The 16,313-nt window shown below is 34.1% G+C and overlaps 2 protein-coding genes across 2 annotated transcripts; both read left to right on the top strand.

The window, feature by feature from the left end:
* Nucleotides 1-453: 453 nt before the first annotated feature.
* Nucleotides 454-1,188, top strand: LOC131025560 (uncharacterized). Its single transcript, XM_057955356.1, has one exon. The coding sequence runs from the start codon at nt 454-456 to the stop codon at nt 1,186-1,188; it is 735 nt and encodes a 244-aa protein (XP_057811339.1).
* A 1,588-nt stretch (nt 1,189-2,776) lies between these two features.
* On the top strand, nt 2,777-3,532 carry LOC131025559 (uncharacterized). The gene has a single exon (XM_057955355.1). It carries the CDS (start codon nt 2,777-2,779, stop codon nt 3,530-3,532), a length of 756 nt encoding a protein of 251 aa, XP_057811338.1.
* Nucleotides 3,533-16,313: the final 12,781 nt, after the last annotated feature.

Below are 16,313 nucleotides of genomic sequence, written 5' to 3'. Positions count from 1 at the left end.
GTCGAACCCGAGTAACAATTAGCGAAAAATTGTTGAACCAAACACGAGTTGAGCTCTAGCTCACTCTAATCGAATAATTATCGAATCGAATTCAAATCAAGCTCGAGCTCAATATTTATTTGTTGAGCCAAGCTCGAGCTCAATTTTTATGTCTCGAATTCGAACTCGAACCGAGCTCGAATCAGATAAAAATGTCACGAATCGAGTTTGGTGGTTGCCCAAAACAAGGACAGATGTATTTGCATTGCAGGGGATTTCAACTCTGTTAGAAATACTTTCGAAAGAGTTGGGAAGGGGGAACAACTTCTGTCAAAAGATATACAGGTTTTTGATAATTTCATCAAAAACAATGAACTGCTTGACATCCGATTACAAGGGAGAAGTTTTACGTGGTATCAACCACAAGGAAACTGTAAGTCAAAACTTGACAGATTTCTTGTCAATGAACAATGGATGGAGATTTGGCCTCATTCTTTTGCGAGAGGTCTTCCAAGAACGGTGTCGGATCATTGTCCGATATTGATGGAAACTAAATTTGTGGATTGGGGACCAAAGCCGTTCCGGTTTATTAATGCATGGACTAGTCACCCGGATTTTGCTAGAATCGTCTCAGAATCTTGGAACAAAGAAGGAATTTCGGGCTGGAGCAGCTACGTCTATAAAGAAAAACTGAAGAGACTTAAAACTGATCTCAAATGCTGGAACAGAAACTGCTTTGGTTTGATTGAGGAGAACATCGCCAAACTCCGAACCGAAATCGAGGAATGGGACGTGGTGGATGACACTTTGGGGCTAGAAGAATCTGAATCAATCAAAAGAAATGCAGCAGCAGCCAACCTTCTTCTTCAGTTCAAGAACAGAGACAGCTTATTATCCCAAAAAGCGAGAGATAGATGGTTGGCCGATGGAGATGTTAACAGCAGCTATTTCCACCGGATGATTAAAGGAAGAAGAGCAAAAAATAGCCTTTCGGGACTTCTTTTAAATGACCGTTGGGTTGATGAGCCCTCTCAAGTCAAAAAAGCTGTTCGCGAACACTTTGAAGGTCAGTTTAAGCAACGAAGAGGCTTTAGACTTTCTCTCCCGGAAGATTTCGTTCAAAAAAAACTATCGAGGGAGTCGAGAGAAAGTCTAGAACACCTCTTCACAGAGGAAGAGGTCAAGGCGGCGATTTGGAACTGTGAATGAGGGAATAGCCCGGGGCCAGATGGATTTAACTTCCATTTTATGAAGACTTGTTGGGGTACTATCAAAGGGGAAATTCTGGGAGCTTTGAACGAGTTTCACACTCACGGGAAGTTAACAAGAGGTTGCAATCCTTCATTCATCGCTCTTATCCCGAAAAAGAAGAAAGCCTTAAGGTTGAAGGAGTTCCGGCCAATCTCTCTTATTAACAGCCTGTACAAAGTGATCGCCAAAGTACTCGCCTCAAGATTAAAACAAGTGATTCACCATGTGATATCTGACTGCCAAAGTGCCTTCATCGAAGGGAGGTACATCTTGGATGGGGTAATTATGCTGAATGAGATTATTGAAGAAGTCAAAAAAAAAAAAAACACGTTTCTTTTCAAAGTTGATTTTGAAAAGGCATTCGACACAGTAGATTGGGTTTTTTTGGATCAAATGCTTGATAGGATGAACTTCAGTCACAGGTGGAGGAAATGGATCTCGGGCTGCCTTACTTCAACATCAGCCAATGTCTTGGTCAATGGAAGTCCTTCGGGTGAGTTTCATCTGGAAAGAGGACTCCGACAAGGAGATCATTTATCTCCTTACCTCTTTCTGATTGCTGCTGAGGGACTCAACCTGCTAACTGAGAAAGCCATACAGATTGGGCGGCTTGAACCTTTAAAGCTTGGTGATGGCGGCATCAAAGTTTCACACCTTCAATATGCCGACGATACAATGTTCATAGCCCCGGGGAAGAGTGAAAACGTTTGGGCACTTAAGAGCATTCTAAAGCTCTTTGAACTTCTATCTGGTCTCAAGGTTAATTTTGACAAGAGCTGCATCTTCGGAATTGGTACCCAAAGTCCTACCAGAGCCCTTCTGGCGAATATCCTCAACTGTAAAGAGGGTAGTCTCCCAACCAAATATCTGGGAATTATGATTGGCACTCGATTATCTCGGGTCGACGATTGGAGATATCTTGTTGATAAAATGAAGCGGAAAATTTCCAAGTGGCAGAACAGAAAATTCTCTTTGGCAGGTAGAGTCACGCTGCTCCGTTCGATTCTCTTCTCTACTCCGATCTACCAACTGTCCTTCTCTATTTTACCTAAGAAAGTCCTCTCGGATCTGCGATCTGTGATGTCCAATTTTCTTTGGGGTGGGGGGGTTTCGGAGACGAGGAAAATCCATTGGGTTAAATGGGAAGAGCTTTGTGATGAAGCTAGTAAGGGGGGACTTGGTCTTAAAGATTTGGAAAGCTTCAATAAGGCATTAATGGCAAAATGGATATGGAGATTTTTGTCGGAAGACAACTCCTTATGGGTTCGGGTGGTGAGAGCTTGTAAGGGGGAGATGGAGTGGGATGAGGAGGGTCTGAATTTTGATTAAAAAAAAAAGAGTGACGACAGGAGGATGGTGGAAGAAGGTTTTGAGACTTAGTTGGGGGGAGGAAGGAAGGTGGCTCAGAGAAAATCTGGAGGTACAGATTGGGGAAGGGAATTCATTTCTTTTCTGGCATCATTTTTGGGCTGGCAAGAAAAGGCTTCGCGATCACTTCCCAATACTCTTTCGGCTTAGTAGAAATCAGGGGGGAATGTTGAAAGAAATGGGGGAATGGTCAGATAACGGTTGGGAATGGAGGTTACTTTGGAACCGAGATCTGAGGGAGCGCGAGGAGCTTCAGCTCTCCGAGCTACTCTCCATTTTAAATAACCATTCTCTTTGTGTAGGAAAGAATGATGAATGGAGATGGAAGCCTAATTCCAACGGCCTCTACACAGTTAAGTCAGCTTACAAACTTATCCGAGGAGATAGAGCTTCAAGCAGACTTCGACTGAACAAACAGGAATTTCAGATGATCTGGAGGGCTCTCGTACCACATAAGATGAAAATTACAGCATGGAGGATAGTCAAAGGGAGAGTGGCGACATTCGAAAACCTTCTTAGAAGACATATCCAACTGCCTCCATCATCCACAAATTGCATCTTCTGTAAGTCTCACACCGAGGACATGAATCATTTATTCTTCACCTGTTCACAGACCGTGGAAATTTGGCTGGCCATTATTCAGTGGCTAGGAGTACAGACGGTCCAACAAAGAGAAGTTTGTAATCACTTTATTGCCTTCATGGGTTTGGGGAATAAGGCGGCCACACCTTTCCTCTCAAGTGTGTGGATTTGCTTGATTTGGAGTTTATGGAAAGTTAGAAATGAGTGCATTTTCGACCAAGGCTCTTGGAATAAAGATAAAATGGTGTTTGAGATTAAACAGAGACTTTGGAGTTGGACAAAAGTTTATATGATGGAGATCTCGTCCTCGAATTTCCATTCATGGCTGAGGAACCCAAATATTTTCGGTTGATCTTGAGTTCCCTCTTGCAGATGTTCTTCCCCTCTGTCCCTGCTGTTTTTCTTTCTCCTGTTTTTTTATGTTGTACTTCTCTCCCTTTGGTACCTCTGGTACCGAGCAATAATATCATCCTCTTTTTCCTGACCCAAAAAAAAAACATACATGAATATAACAACAAGCATATAATCCCTCACCTTAAAATCGAAGCTAAATAAATCAAATCCGGAATGAAGGTCTTAATAGCGCCGCACCAGAAGAATTCGTCAAAATCGCAGCTGAACAGACCAGTCAACTTCAAGCCTTCGTTTGAAGCCTCAAACGTCCTCAAATCGTATTTTTCCCAGAAATATGACTTCTTCGTCTTCGAGAGAGCTTTCCGTGGCCGCCTGTTTCGCTTGAATCGGAGTTCTGTGGAGGAAGTTATGGCCGTTCTCCCGAAACTGCCAGAACTTGATTTCCTGCGAAAATCTGACTCCACACGTTTCTGGCCCTCTCTGCTCTCTAAAACCCTAATTAATTAGTGTGTCCGTCTCCTTTAGGGTTTGAAAATAGATCCCATATTTATACTAGTTTCTAAAGAGCTTTTGATAAATATAAAAAAAATTATTTTCTATGTATATCTCCTACTAAGATAAAGAATAAAGATGATAAAAGGAGTTTTAATTCTAATAGGAATCATTAATAATAATAATAATAATAATAATAATAATAATAATAATAATAATAATAATAATAATAATAATAATAATAATAATAATAATAATAATAATAATAATAAGCTATACTAGAAAATACCATTAATTAAACTTATAAAATAAATTTAAGTTATCGGGGTGTTACAACCTACCCCACTTAAAATAATTTCGTCCTCGAAATTCTAGTCACGATTCTTGAGCCATATAATCTAGTTCTATGGTGAGGTAACTTCATCCTTCGCACGTGTTCCACGAACCCGTAGTCGCTACTCCATGTATAGTAGTCGTACACCGATTGCAGCCTCCTAATCCTTTCGTATCTCTCGCATTGTACACGCAAGAATTCACAACGTTCACTTAATCTTTCATATTCTTCGCGCAATTTCTCAATTCGTGCTTGTAGGGTACTTGAGCTCTAGTGGGAGTTTGATGTGTCCGTGCCATCTAACAATTTCACAATTTCAACTATTTCTAACGAAGCTAAACATAATAGTACTAGAACATAAAGGCATCATAAAAAAAAGTCATGTAAAACATCATAACGGCCATATACTTAAACAATTAAAACACATACCTTGGAGTCGATGCAGCACATGAGTTTCGAATGACTAGGCTTATTTAACCCTTTAAGCTTACTTAAACCTTTTTAAAAGCAAAACAATTTTTTTTTAAAGCACGAATCTAGAGGAACGTAGACCCGCTCTGATACCACTATGTAACACCCCAATTTTCATAAACTTTTCAATATAAAATCTTTGAAAACTAATATATAAAAATAAAATTTCTTGAATTATAAAAGTTTAAACCAATTTAAAATCAACTTGTCAAAACTAAAGTAGTAACATGAAATAAAAAAATAAATAAAACGATAAACTAAAACTTAACGAATTCTACAAAAATGTTCAATGTAAAATCCTTATCACTAGTCATTCTCCACTTCCATGGCCACCTCGACTCCAGAACTGCAAAACTGAAAAGATAAGGGGGTGAGCATATTGAAAATATACTCAGTGAGAAACCATGCAAATATTCACGTACACATAAACATGCAAATAATTCACATTGTCATACACATATTCTGAATTCTGAGTGTTTCTGAATTTATGATCATGTACTTGAACATGATATTCTGAATTTCTGATCATGTACTTGAACATGATATTCTGTGTTCTGATCATGTATTTGAACATGATATTCTACGTTCTGATCATGTACTTGAACATGATATTCTGCGTTTCTGATCATGTACTTGAACATGATATTCTGCGTTCTGATCATGTACTTGAACATGATATTCTGCGTTTCTGATCATGTACTTGAACATGATATTCTGAACATGTATTTCTACATGGCTGAGCAAGTATAATCAAACATGAACTAAAAGCATATTCAAACATACATGAATATAACAACAAGCATATAATCCATCACCTTAAAGTCGAAGCTAAATAAATCAAATCCGGAATGAAGGTCTTAATAGCGCCGCACCAGAAGAATTCGTCAAAATTGCAGCTGAACAGACCAGTCAGCTTCAAGCCTTCGTTTGAAGCCTCAAACGTCCTCAAATCGTATTTTGCCCAGAAATACGACTTCTTCGTCTTCGAGAGAGCTTTCCGTGGCCGCCTGTTTCGCTTGAATCGGAGTTCTGTGGAGAAAGTTATGACCATTCTCCCGAAACTGCCAGAACTTGATTTCCTGCGAAAATCTGACTCCACACGTTTCTGGCCCTCTCTGCTCTCTAAAACCCTAATTAATTAGTGTGTCCGTCTCCTTTAGGGTTTGAAAATAGATCTCATATTTATACTAGTTTCTAAAGAGCTTTTGATAAATATAAAAAAAATTATTTTCTATGTATATCTCCTACTAAGATAAAGAATAAAGATGATAAAAGGAGTTCTAATTCTAATAATAATAATAATAATAATAATAATAATAATAATAATAATAATAATAATAATAATAATAATAATAAGCTATACAAGAAAATACCATTAATTAAACTTATAAAATAAATCTAAGTTATCAGGGTGTTACATTATTACTTGAACGGAAAAGGTATTTAAAATGTTGATCTAAAAGTGTAGATGGGTATTTGCATTTCAAATTGAATTTTACCAATCATCTAATTTTCTTTGTACTAAATGGGCTGATTGATTGATCGATTATCTTCCTACTAAAATGGGCCTTTGGGAAAGTGGGCAATGTGGCCCATTAAGATTATTTTAATCTCAGTTTGAAATGGGCCATCTCTTTTATGCTGATCTAAAATATTATTTTAAAAAGTGTCAAAAAATACACCAACTTATTAATTGTAGTAATTTTAATACGAATTCTATTTTCGACCAAATAAAGCTGACCTGGCACCCTGGAAATCTGGAATGTTGATGTGGGCAAATTGAACATTTATAAAAAAAGTTATTGGCGAAGAAATACACCAACTTTGGACTAATTTTGATTTTTAACACAAACTTTAAAAAGTATATAAAAAAAACATACATCAGCTTATTGATTGTAGTAATTTTAACACAATTTCGAATTGTCGAATTATGTTAAATTGTAAGACATGTATTTTAGTTCGTCTCGAATTGTATTTATGAAAGTAAGTTGCTAAGATATTTAACACGAACTCGAATCGTCAGATAATGCACCAACTGCAAATAATGCATTAATTTATGTAGTTGAATCGCAGTTGTCTTTAGTTAATACATATTCGTGTCACTTTACTTTCATAGATATCATTTGTGACGAACCAAAATAAATGTCTTACAATTTGACATAATACGACAATCTGAATTCGTGTTAAAATTACTACAATTAATAAGTTGATGTATTTTTTGACACTTTTTAAAGTTCGCGTTAATAATCAAAATTGTTCCAAAATTAGTGTATTTATGCGCCAATGATCCTTTTTATAAACGTTTGATTTTTCCACGTCAGCATTCTAGCGAGCCAAGTCAATTTCATTTGGCCATAAATAGAATTCATGTTAAAACTATACAATTAATAAGTTGGTGTATTTTTTGACACTTTTTAAAGTTCGTGCTAAGAATTAGAATTGCTCCAAATTTGATGAATTTTTGTGCCAATAACCCTAAACTATACTCCCTCTGTCCATAAGAGTGTGCATGATTGATAGTGTGGCATGAGTTTTAATAAATATTATCGAATGAGTTATTAAATAAAAGAAGGATTCAAAAAAGAAAAATACATGCTCTTGTGAAATATATTAAAATAATAATAATAAAAAATACATATTCTTATAAAACGAGAAATAACATATAAGATGTGTGGCATGAAAATATAGTTGATACAACTATAAAATAACACAAATACATTGTTTTAAATAACACAAATACATTGTTAAAGCAATCAACTACTACTATGAGTCTATGACATGTCACAGATTTTGAATAATTTTTGTAATTGTACACTCATAATGCCCAAAAAGAAGTGAAACTACTAAGAGCATCTCCAATGCATGGTATCTTATGGGGTGTTTTAGATGGTGGTCCCCACCTAAGACACACCCCTCCCCAATGCATTGATGCTTAGATGTCCTAGATCTCCATTTCCACAAAATTCATCTTTCTACACTTTTATTTTAAATTTCAAATTTCATTAAAATTAAAATTAAACATTGCAATAATTAAAATAAAATTAAAGACATAATTAAAATAAGACAATAAAATAAAAATTACAATAATTTCCTAATCTAAATAAGTCATCGACGCTTGAGCACTTCTTGGACTAGGTGGTTGTGCAAGGCCAATTGTGCCTCCGTCATATCTGTCGTGTCCGTGTTCAAGAGTTTCATATCCATCTCCTCTCGTTTCATCTCGGCTTGCATTTTTTTCACCTCGGCGATTTTCCCCGTTTTGAGAGCACGCTTCTTCATGCTTTCGGCCACCTTCTCAAGGGCGTCGGAGAACGCCGAACCTCCTCCCGAAGACTCTTCTCCCTTCTTCGCCTTGCCATTGTCTCGCTTTGCCGCTTTTTGGCCTTGGGGCCTCGTCGTGACACTCGCCTCCGAAGAAGTGGTGGTTGCTTGGCCATCGGAGCCCTTCGACTTCTTTGCGGAGTGGACATCCCCGGCTTGCGACATGAATCTTTCACACACGCGCAGGACTTTTCAAGCTTTGATGTAGGAGAATTGCTTCTTGAAATTCGTCTAGAACATCGTCTAGGCTTGTTAGGTGATTTGGTCGTCGCTCATACCACTCCCCTAATTATCCTTGCAAGTGTTGTAGAAGCCCTCGAAATATTTCATGTCCTTTTGGACACGTGCGAAGTGGGATTTGAGATGTTTCGGCTTACGCCACGGCGCTCCCGGCGGTTTGAGTGCATTGAACTTCTCCACGATTGCTCCCCAATATTGGAGCAACTTTTGGGAGGTTCCCAAAACAGGATTGTGGGTAGCCTCCGCCCACAAGATTGCAACGAGCTCGGTCTCTTCGCTAGAGTATTGGGCGCGGGTGCCCTTGACTTTCGGCTTCTCCGCCTCCGACACTTCTTGGACATTGGTGTGCGCCGCTGGCGTGGGAAGATTTCCCGTAGCCAAGACATTGGAGGCTTGCGAAAATGGAGCAAACCCCATCATCGGAAGCCTCGAACCTCTGCCTTGTTGCTCGAGATATTCATCGAATTCGCGATCCATTACAAAAAAAATGTAGAAGAGAGAATTGTAGTTGAGGTAATGAGAAAGTAGTGAATTTTAGATTGTGGAAGGGTGGTATTTATAGAAGGGAAAAAAAAGAAAAAAAAATTAAATCACAAACTAGCCATTGTGCAAGAAACGGTCAAATTTTAAAAAAAAAATAAAAATAAAAAACGGTCGAATTTCGAAATTTAAAAACAATTTCAATTTTTTTTTAAATTAGCGCGTCCGCCGGATGCGCCTTCCTTTCTCCGCCTTCGCCCCGGGTCTCCCCCCCTCGTCCCCGCTTTGAAACTGGGCGATTCTCCAACACGGCGCGCGGCCTCCAGCGACCCGGATCGACGCGGGGCTAAGGCACCGCGTTCGAGATGCTCTAAGAAATCTCTAACAAAGTGACAAGAAACTCATACCTACCTAGGTAAGAAACCCTTTTTGCTTACTAGTCCACTTTGACGTATTCCACTTGTTCTTTTCTTGCATCAATAATACATATTCGATTTCTTGCATATCTAGCTTTTTCTTTTTTCTTTTCTTAACTAAATATTATTCCATCTATCTCATTCTAATAGGCTTATTTTTTTAAGCATGAAAATTAATAAAATTTATTTTTAAAAAAGAAAGTGGTGTGATCCATATAAATTAAATACATTTTTTTTACTTAAAACAAAAAATCGAACTTATTAGAGTGGACGGATGGAGCATTAATAAAGTAATAAAACATATTAACACACTAACCTACATATAACTTTTTTGATTGGAAATAAATTGGTGTCTCACCAATAAATTACACTTCGTTGTCTTCTTGCATATCTCGTTTAAAAACTTGATTATTTTAAAATTATACTTTTGAATTATTTTCATGTGCGATTGTTAAGTTCTATTAATTCTAATGATATATAATCCAACTCAAATGAGGGTTGTATGTTATAAAGTAGCATGTGTGTTGGGCAAATGGTAAAATATTTAATATTTTCTCTATCTCTCCAAAAATAATTTATTTTTGTTATTTTGGTTGAGGAAAGGATTTCGAAATTTTCTATTGTGAGGCACAAAATATAAATATAAACTACGCTAAAAAAATTCATACATAACAATCCAAGTCCGTTACTAAAAAATTACTATATAATAATTCAAGTCTATTGAGGATTATGAGTTTAAAGTTTTGCTTATATTTTAATTGAATATACATACATATATAAAATTATAAATACTTAGTAATTAAAGTCTATTGCGGGCATGTGCCTCCGTGTCTGTTTTGGTTATCCATAAAAATTAGTTTCTTTCCATTTATAGACACCATCTCACAACATAATCAATATAGTATTAATTTATTTACATATTTTATATATGGTGGACTCATTTATCCATTCACGTTAGAATTAATTAATCATTCTTAACTAGGGTTGTAAATGAACAAAGCTACTCACTATTCGAGATTTGCCTTGAAAAAAGATCATTCGAAACTCGATTCGATAGTAAACGAGCCGAGCTCGAGTCTGAAAGCACTCGGCTCTTTGAGCTCGAGAACATGTTCGAATTCGATTGTTCGCAAAGATATTTGTGAGCATGTTCACGAACCTTCAGCCGAACATTCAATCGAGTTACTGCACGAGCCTTAACCGAGTCGAGCTCGATCTCAAATAACATATTAATCAAGAAGCTTTTTCTAAATTTATAACGAGTTCGAGCTCGAACAACATATATACGAACATCTAACGAGTCGAACTCGAGTTCAAGCTCGAATTCGATATTATCGAGCTTCACCCGAGCCGAGCTCGAGTTCGGTAAGTAGATGACGAGCAGAGCTCGATCAATAAGATAAAAGTTCGATGAGAGCTTGAGCCGATCTTGAACACTCGAATATTTAAACGAGTCGAGCTAAAGCTTGTTAGTATTCGACTCGTATACAACCCTATTTTTAACATTGTCTATAAAGTGGACTATTTCTTCACTCACAATAAATTCAATGATTTTTTTATTAAAATTTATGCCATTTCTTTTTAGGACTATTTTTGTGGGGCGAGTCCATCATCATGAGATCTTTAAAAAATATATTTATTTAAAAAAAAAAAAGAGGAATGCACGTGATGAACAGTGTATCTAATTCAATTATATGCGATTCATTTAAGATATTCATCATTCACCACCTTTTAAAAAAAAAATCTTAGCAAACACTAAACTTGCAAAGTACACTATTCCCTAAAACACAATGCAGATTTTTTTTAGATGGCGATGTTTAAGAATAATTATGGTTGTGATCCCAAAATAATTTATGGACGTAGAAAATCACAAGACAATAAAAGGGGAGCCAATGATGTTCCACAAACAAATTCTTATAGCATTAAATTGGATAATAAAGAAGAATCAAAGTATCTTTTTCTATACAAATAGGACTTGTTTGTCCTTTTCCTTTAGTGAGTGTAGTTACAACAAAATACAGCTCACAAATGCCTGTGACCGAGTCAGATGGCCCATTTTCTAATGTTCATATCTGCCACCCACTCCCACTTGACCATTTTCTCACTATGGCCTACAAGCCTACCATGCAAAGTACACTCACAAATCTTTAAATTTGTCTTTATTTTATGCTTTAATTAACGTTAAATCATAAGTTTTGTGCACTTCAATCCACTTTTTAAATATTTAAATTCTAAGGCACCAAAATCAAAATCTATGTAATACTTCCGTCCACCATTTCTAAACCCATTTCATAAAAAATACTATAAATTTTAAGAAATTAGAAATGTGTATTATAAGTGAAATAAGAATCTCTCTTTATTGCGAATGAAAAAATTATTAAAAATGAAATTGGTCTTAATTGATGGACGAACCAAAATAACAAAACAGATCAAGAATTGATGGACGGAAAAAAACATATGGAAAAATATACTTCATTTGTCTCAACTTTTATTATCTATTTGAGAGTGATACAAATTTTAATAAAGTCAATGGGTGAGTTATGAGTGAATTAAGGATCTCACATTTTATGCGAGTGTTAAAATAATTAAAGTGGTGTAATGGTCCCACCTATTTTTACTAAAAATAAAAATTGATATAGAAATATGGATACTAAAATCTGAGACGAGTGAGTATTTTCAGCGGATAATTTTTCCTATAAACTTTTCTCTCTTTCTTCTGTCACTCATTTTATCACATTTTATCTCTGCTAAGTCCTAACTCTCACCATCTCACACGTTCTATCACAATATTTGATTATATAATTTTCACCAAAATTTATATCACTTTCTTTTTATTTTATTCTTTTTTTAAAATTATCAAATTTGATTTGTGAAAATATTCAATATAGATATTAATCTAAAGACCACGGCAAGATCTTTAATTTAATATAAAAACTATAAAAAATAAATTTGACATAAAAAATTTATAATCGCTTGAAATCATAAAATTGATCCTTTTTCTATATTTATTTTATTTTATTTTTATATTTTTATTATATTGACTCGTTTCAAATCTCTTTAGTTTAAAAGTATTATTTTTAAAGTAGAATTTATATTAATTTTAATATAAATTTACAGATTAATAGTTAATTATATAATCTTAAAAGTAGAATTTCGAATATGGTGTAGATTTATTAAATCTTTAGATATGTTTGTATTATTTTTTATATTTATTTATATTAACATATCTAGTATTATTATTTAAAATTAAATTTTATATTATATTATATTAGATTTATATTTACGTATATATTAAGCATTAAAATGACTCATTGAAAATCTTTAATTAGATAATCATTATTCATTCTCTTTAGAAATTAAAAAAAAAAGTAAAATGAATAGTTTAATTTTGTAATAGCACGTCTATTTAAATTTACTAAGATCATCTATATTATTTGAAAATGAATGACAATTATGTCTTGTTCAACCCTTTTTTTTCCACTAAACGATTGATAAAAATATATTTATCTGTAAAATAACATAAATTAAAATTTAAATGCATATAAAAATAATCGTTGTCATGTTTATTCAAGTTATTTGGCACATATACACTTACGACTCACCAGTAGCACCGTTTTTTTTAAATAATTTGTTAAATCGATATCCGACTAAAATAACGAAACATCATTAGTATAAAATTAAACTCAACTATTTGGGAATTACTATTTATGAAAATAAATCATATCTGTTTTTTTTTTTTTTTGCAAAATCAGATTTTTGGTAACTTTTTTTTTTGTAAAATTAGTATTTAAACAAAATAACCAAATAACTATGATTTAAAAATGCATTCAAAAAAATACATTAAACTATATGAAAATAGATAGTTTTGTACATTTTTTTTTTATTTTGAAAAATTTAAAGATTTGTAATTTTCATTTACTTTTATTTTGATTATATTTAATAAGTATATTTATTTATTTAAAATATCGTTCAATTTGGATGTTGGCTATGTATCGCACAGGCGCGTGCACTAGTGTAATTGTAAATACTACTCCCCGTCCCATTGATCTTGTCTTGTTTTTCTTTTTGGTTTGTCTCATTGATCTTGCTCTGTTTCTATATTTGATAATGGTTTTACACTACAAACAATATGTCCCACACATTTACACACTTTTACTACACTAATTATACTCTCTTTAATAATCGTGTCCAAAAGAAATTGGACGAGCCTAATGGGATAGAGGGAGTGCTTTCTCCCATCTCTAAATCATTTTTACATTTAATAAAATTATTTTATTCGCAATACATCTAATTATTTTATTAAAACTCGTGTCATTCTTTCAAAGAAGAATAATCGCAATTCGGGACCTGAAGTCAAAATAGATCGTTTAATGCCTTAAATGTGGCTTCAAAGTTTTTGGCATTTTTTTAAACACGAGCGAGCCGAGAAATACTTGGAACGACTAGTACGAATGGAGTTCTTTTGTAACATTCGTCCCAAGAGGTAGCGTGCAACACTTAAAACGACTGGTAAGAATGTCATTCTTCGTACCATTCATCCCAAATATAGCCCCCAACACTTGGAATGGCTTATACGAATGAAGTTTCTTTAGTACCATTCGGCCCAATAACTGGCATGCAATCTCTTAGCACGAATGGACTGATTTGTACCATTCGGCCCAAGAATTGACGCGTAACATTTGGTATGAGTCAAGCACGCAACATCCTGACAGATTGGCACGAATATTCCCCTTTCGTACCAAGTATATCATATATTTAAATTTGAAATATAGTTGAACAGAATATCACGACTGGATGTGGAAAATAAGTTTTTTTATTACTCCTTTTGTCCACGAAAGAACTTCTACTTTCCTTTTTGTGTTGTTCACAAAAGAACTCCCTACCTATTTTTGGACTATACTCCACCGCTTACTTTTCATTTTTTCACCACTCTCAATACTAATTACAACACATTTTCACCACTCACAATACACTCAACAACTTTTTCTCCACTTTTAATACATGCAACAATTTTATTCTTAAAACTTGTGTTACTCCTTCTTAGGAAGTTCTTCCGTGGACAGAGAGAGTATTATTTATTTATGAAGCAAGAAAAAAAATTATTGGTTAAACACCAAATATGATCGAAAAAGTATATTTGAAACCCAAAATCGAAGGAGGTGAAACACCAAAATTGCCTGAAAAGTATATAAAGAAGATAACCGAAAAATATATGCAGAAAGATGACCAGAAAAAGTTAATAAAAAGTAGAAATAATAAACACATGTTGTCGTCAGAGAATCATCTATACAGCTACGCCGGAAGGAACTGAATTTGGAAACGATAAAATAAAGAGAGATAGAGAAATAGAGTGAAATACATAAATTACATTAAAAATAAATAATTGGTGGTAAAATTTGACCGGAACAAAAATAAATAATTGTGATGTAAAAATAAGTACAATTTTATCTTTTTAACATAAAATTAATTTAAAATTATTAAAATTAAATTAATAAATAACTATTAATTTATTATATTAAAAAGATATTTCCCACCATTACCTCTTCTCAATACAATATGCACTACCATGTGAAGCTTAATTTTCAGCCAAAGGATCTTCTATATAATAGGAAAATGAGTTATCCTATGTGGCATGCCTAGAATTGCTTTATTTCAAAATCACTCAAATCTCATGCATTTGCAATGATTTATATTCACCATTAATTATTAATTAATTAGCTATTACATTCCATACAAAGATTCATTAATCTTAATAAATATAACTAAAAGCATATATATATATATATATAATATTAACTTTACAAATAATCTAAATTAATAAATTTTATTATTTATTTTATCTCAATAAAAGTTAGATTTATATGTCTGACAAGAAAAAAAATTATAATTTATATACGATAAATGATTTTAATAGAATGTTCGTAAATAGATGTAAATTTGTTATTAGTTTTATAATTCTCAAAAGCGTATATATTATATAAATGATCTATTATATGCTTGCACAATAAGACACAAATTTTATAAACCGATTACTTTAAAACAAAATCTTATTTCATGTTTAACAAAATAATTGAAATTTTATTTTTATTTTTTATAAAATATATTCATACATTTTATCTGTATCGCGTAGAAAAATATATTTTTCATGTCTACGAATTTTATTTGTTCCAGTTTCGTCAATAATAATTGTTTAGCCCTATTTTGTGATGAATTTCTAGGTGTTTACGTGTTATATTGACTTTTATTTTGGTCTCTTTCACTCAAGAGTTGATTGATTTGAGCTTTTGTGCTAATTTTGTTGTCTCGGGATTTTATGCTCAAATTGATTGATATGTGGACAAAAATAAAGTCAGAATTTAGTTGAATGGTCTGAAGAAGAATTGAAGTTCATCTCGCTACGAGTTCGTAGGCGAAAACGGATCTAAAATTCGACTTGAAACGAGGGAGAACCGACCAAAACAAAAACGCTGCATATTGCAGTGGCCGGCACCCGCAGGGAGGCAGCGCTCGCTGTGCCCATTCTGCGAAGGGCATAGGCGGCGGCGGCCGCCCGGGCGGCCATGGCCGCCTGCGCGATCTGGCAGTTACGTTTTTTAGGCTTTAAAACCCATTTTTTAGGATTTCAGCGCCCATTCTCGACCCAGCCAGCCCCCAACTACATTTTTATTGTATTTTCTTACAGTTTTGGTAGGGAGAAACACATTAGAAACTCTCGGATTACGCTAGATCGTCGTTTTCTTTAATCAATTGTAAGTTCTATCTATTGGTTTACCGAATTCTACAAGCTTTTTTGGTTGCTCTTTTCCTAGATAATTGAACACGTTTTGATAGTGATATTTAGCATTGATTTATGCTTTGTTAATCTTATTGCCTAGATAGTTAGATCGTTGGTTGAATTGTTAAAGTAATACTCCGTTGAATTTGTGTCGTTTTTCATTTACATGTTCCTTAGGAAAAATCATGATTAGTGTTTGCCATAGATTTGAATGCTTGTTTATTTTCCTTGCCTAGATAATTGTTACTTT

This window comes from Salvia miltiorrhiza, chromosome 5, assembly GCF_028751815.1.
Source record: "Salvia miltiorrhiza cultivar Shanhuang (shh) chromosome 5, IMPLAD_Smil_shh, whole genome shotgun sequence".
Taxonomy (NCBI): domain Eukaryota; kingdom Viridiplantae; phylum Streptophyta; class Magnoliopsida; order Lamiales; family Lamiaceae; genus Salvia; species Salvia miltiorrhiza.
Note: the sequence above shows the minus strand (reverse complement) of the source record. Positions and strands in the feature narration are given on the sequence as shown.

What these genes read in the sequence shown, in the direction of transcription:
- LOC131025560 (XM_057955356.1), top strand. Translation starts at nt 454, where the DNA reads ATGGAGATTTGGCCTCATTCTTTTGCGAGAGGTCTTCCAAGAACGGTG.
- LOC131025559 (XM_057955355.1), top strand. Translation starts at nt 2,777, where the DNA reads ATGGGGGAATGGTCAGATAACGGTTGGGAATGGAGGTTACTTTGGAAC.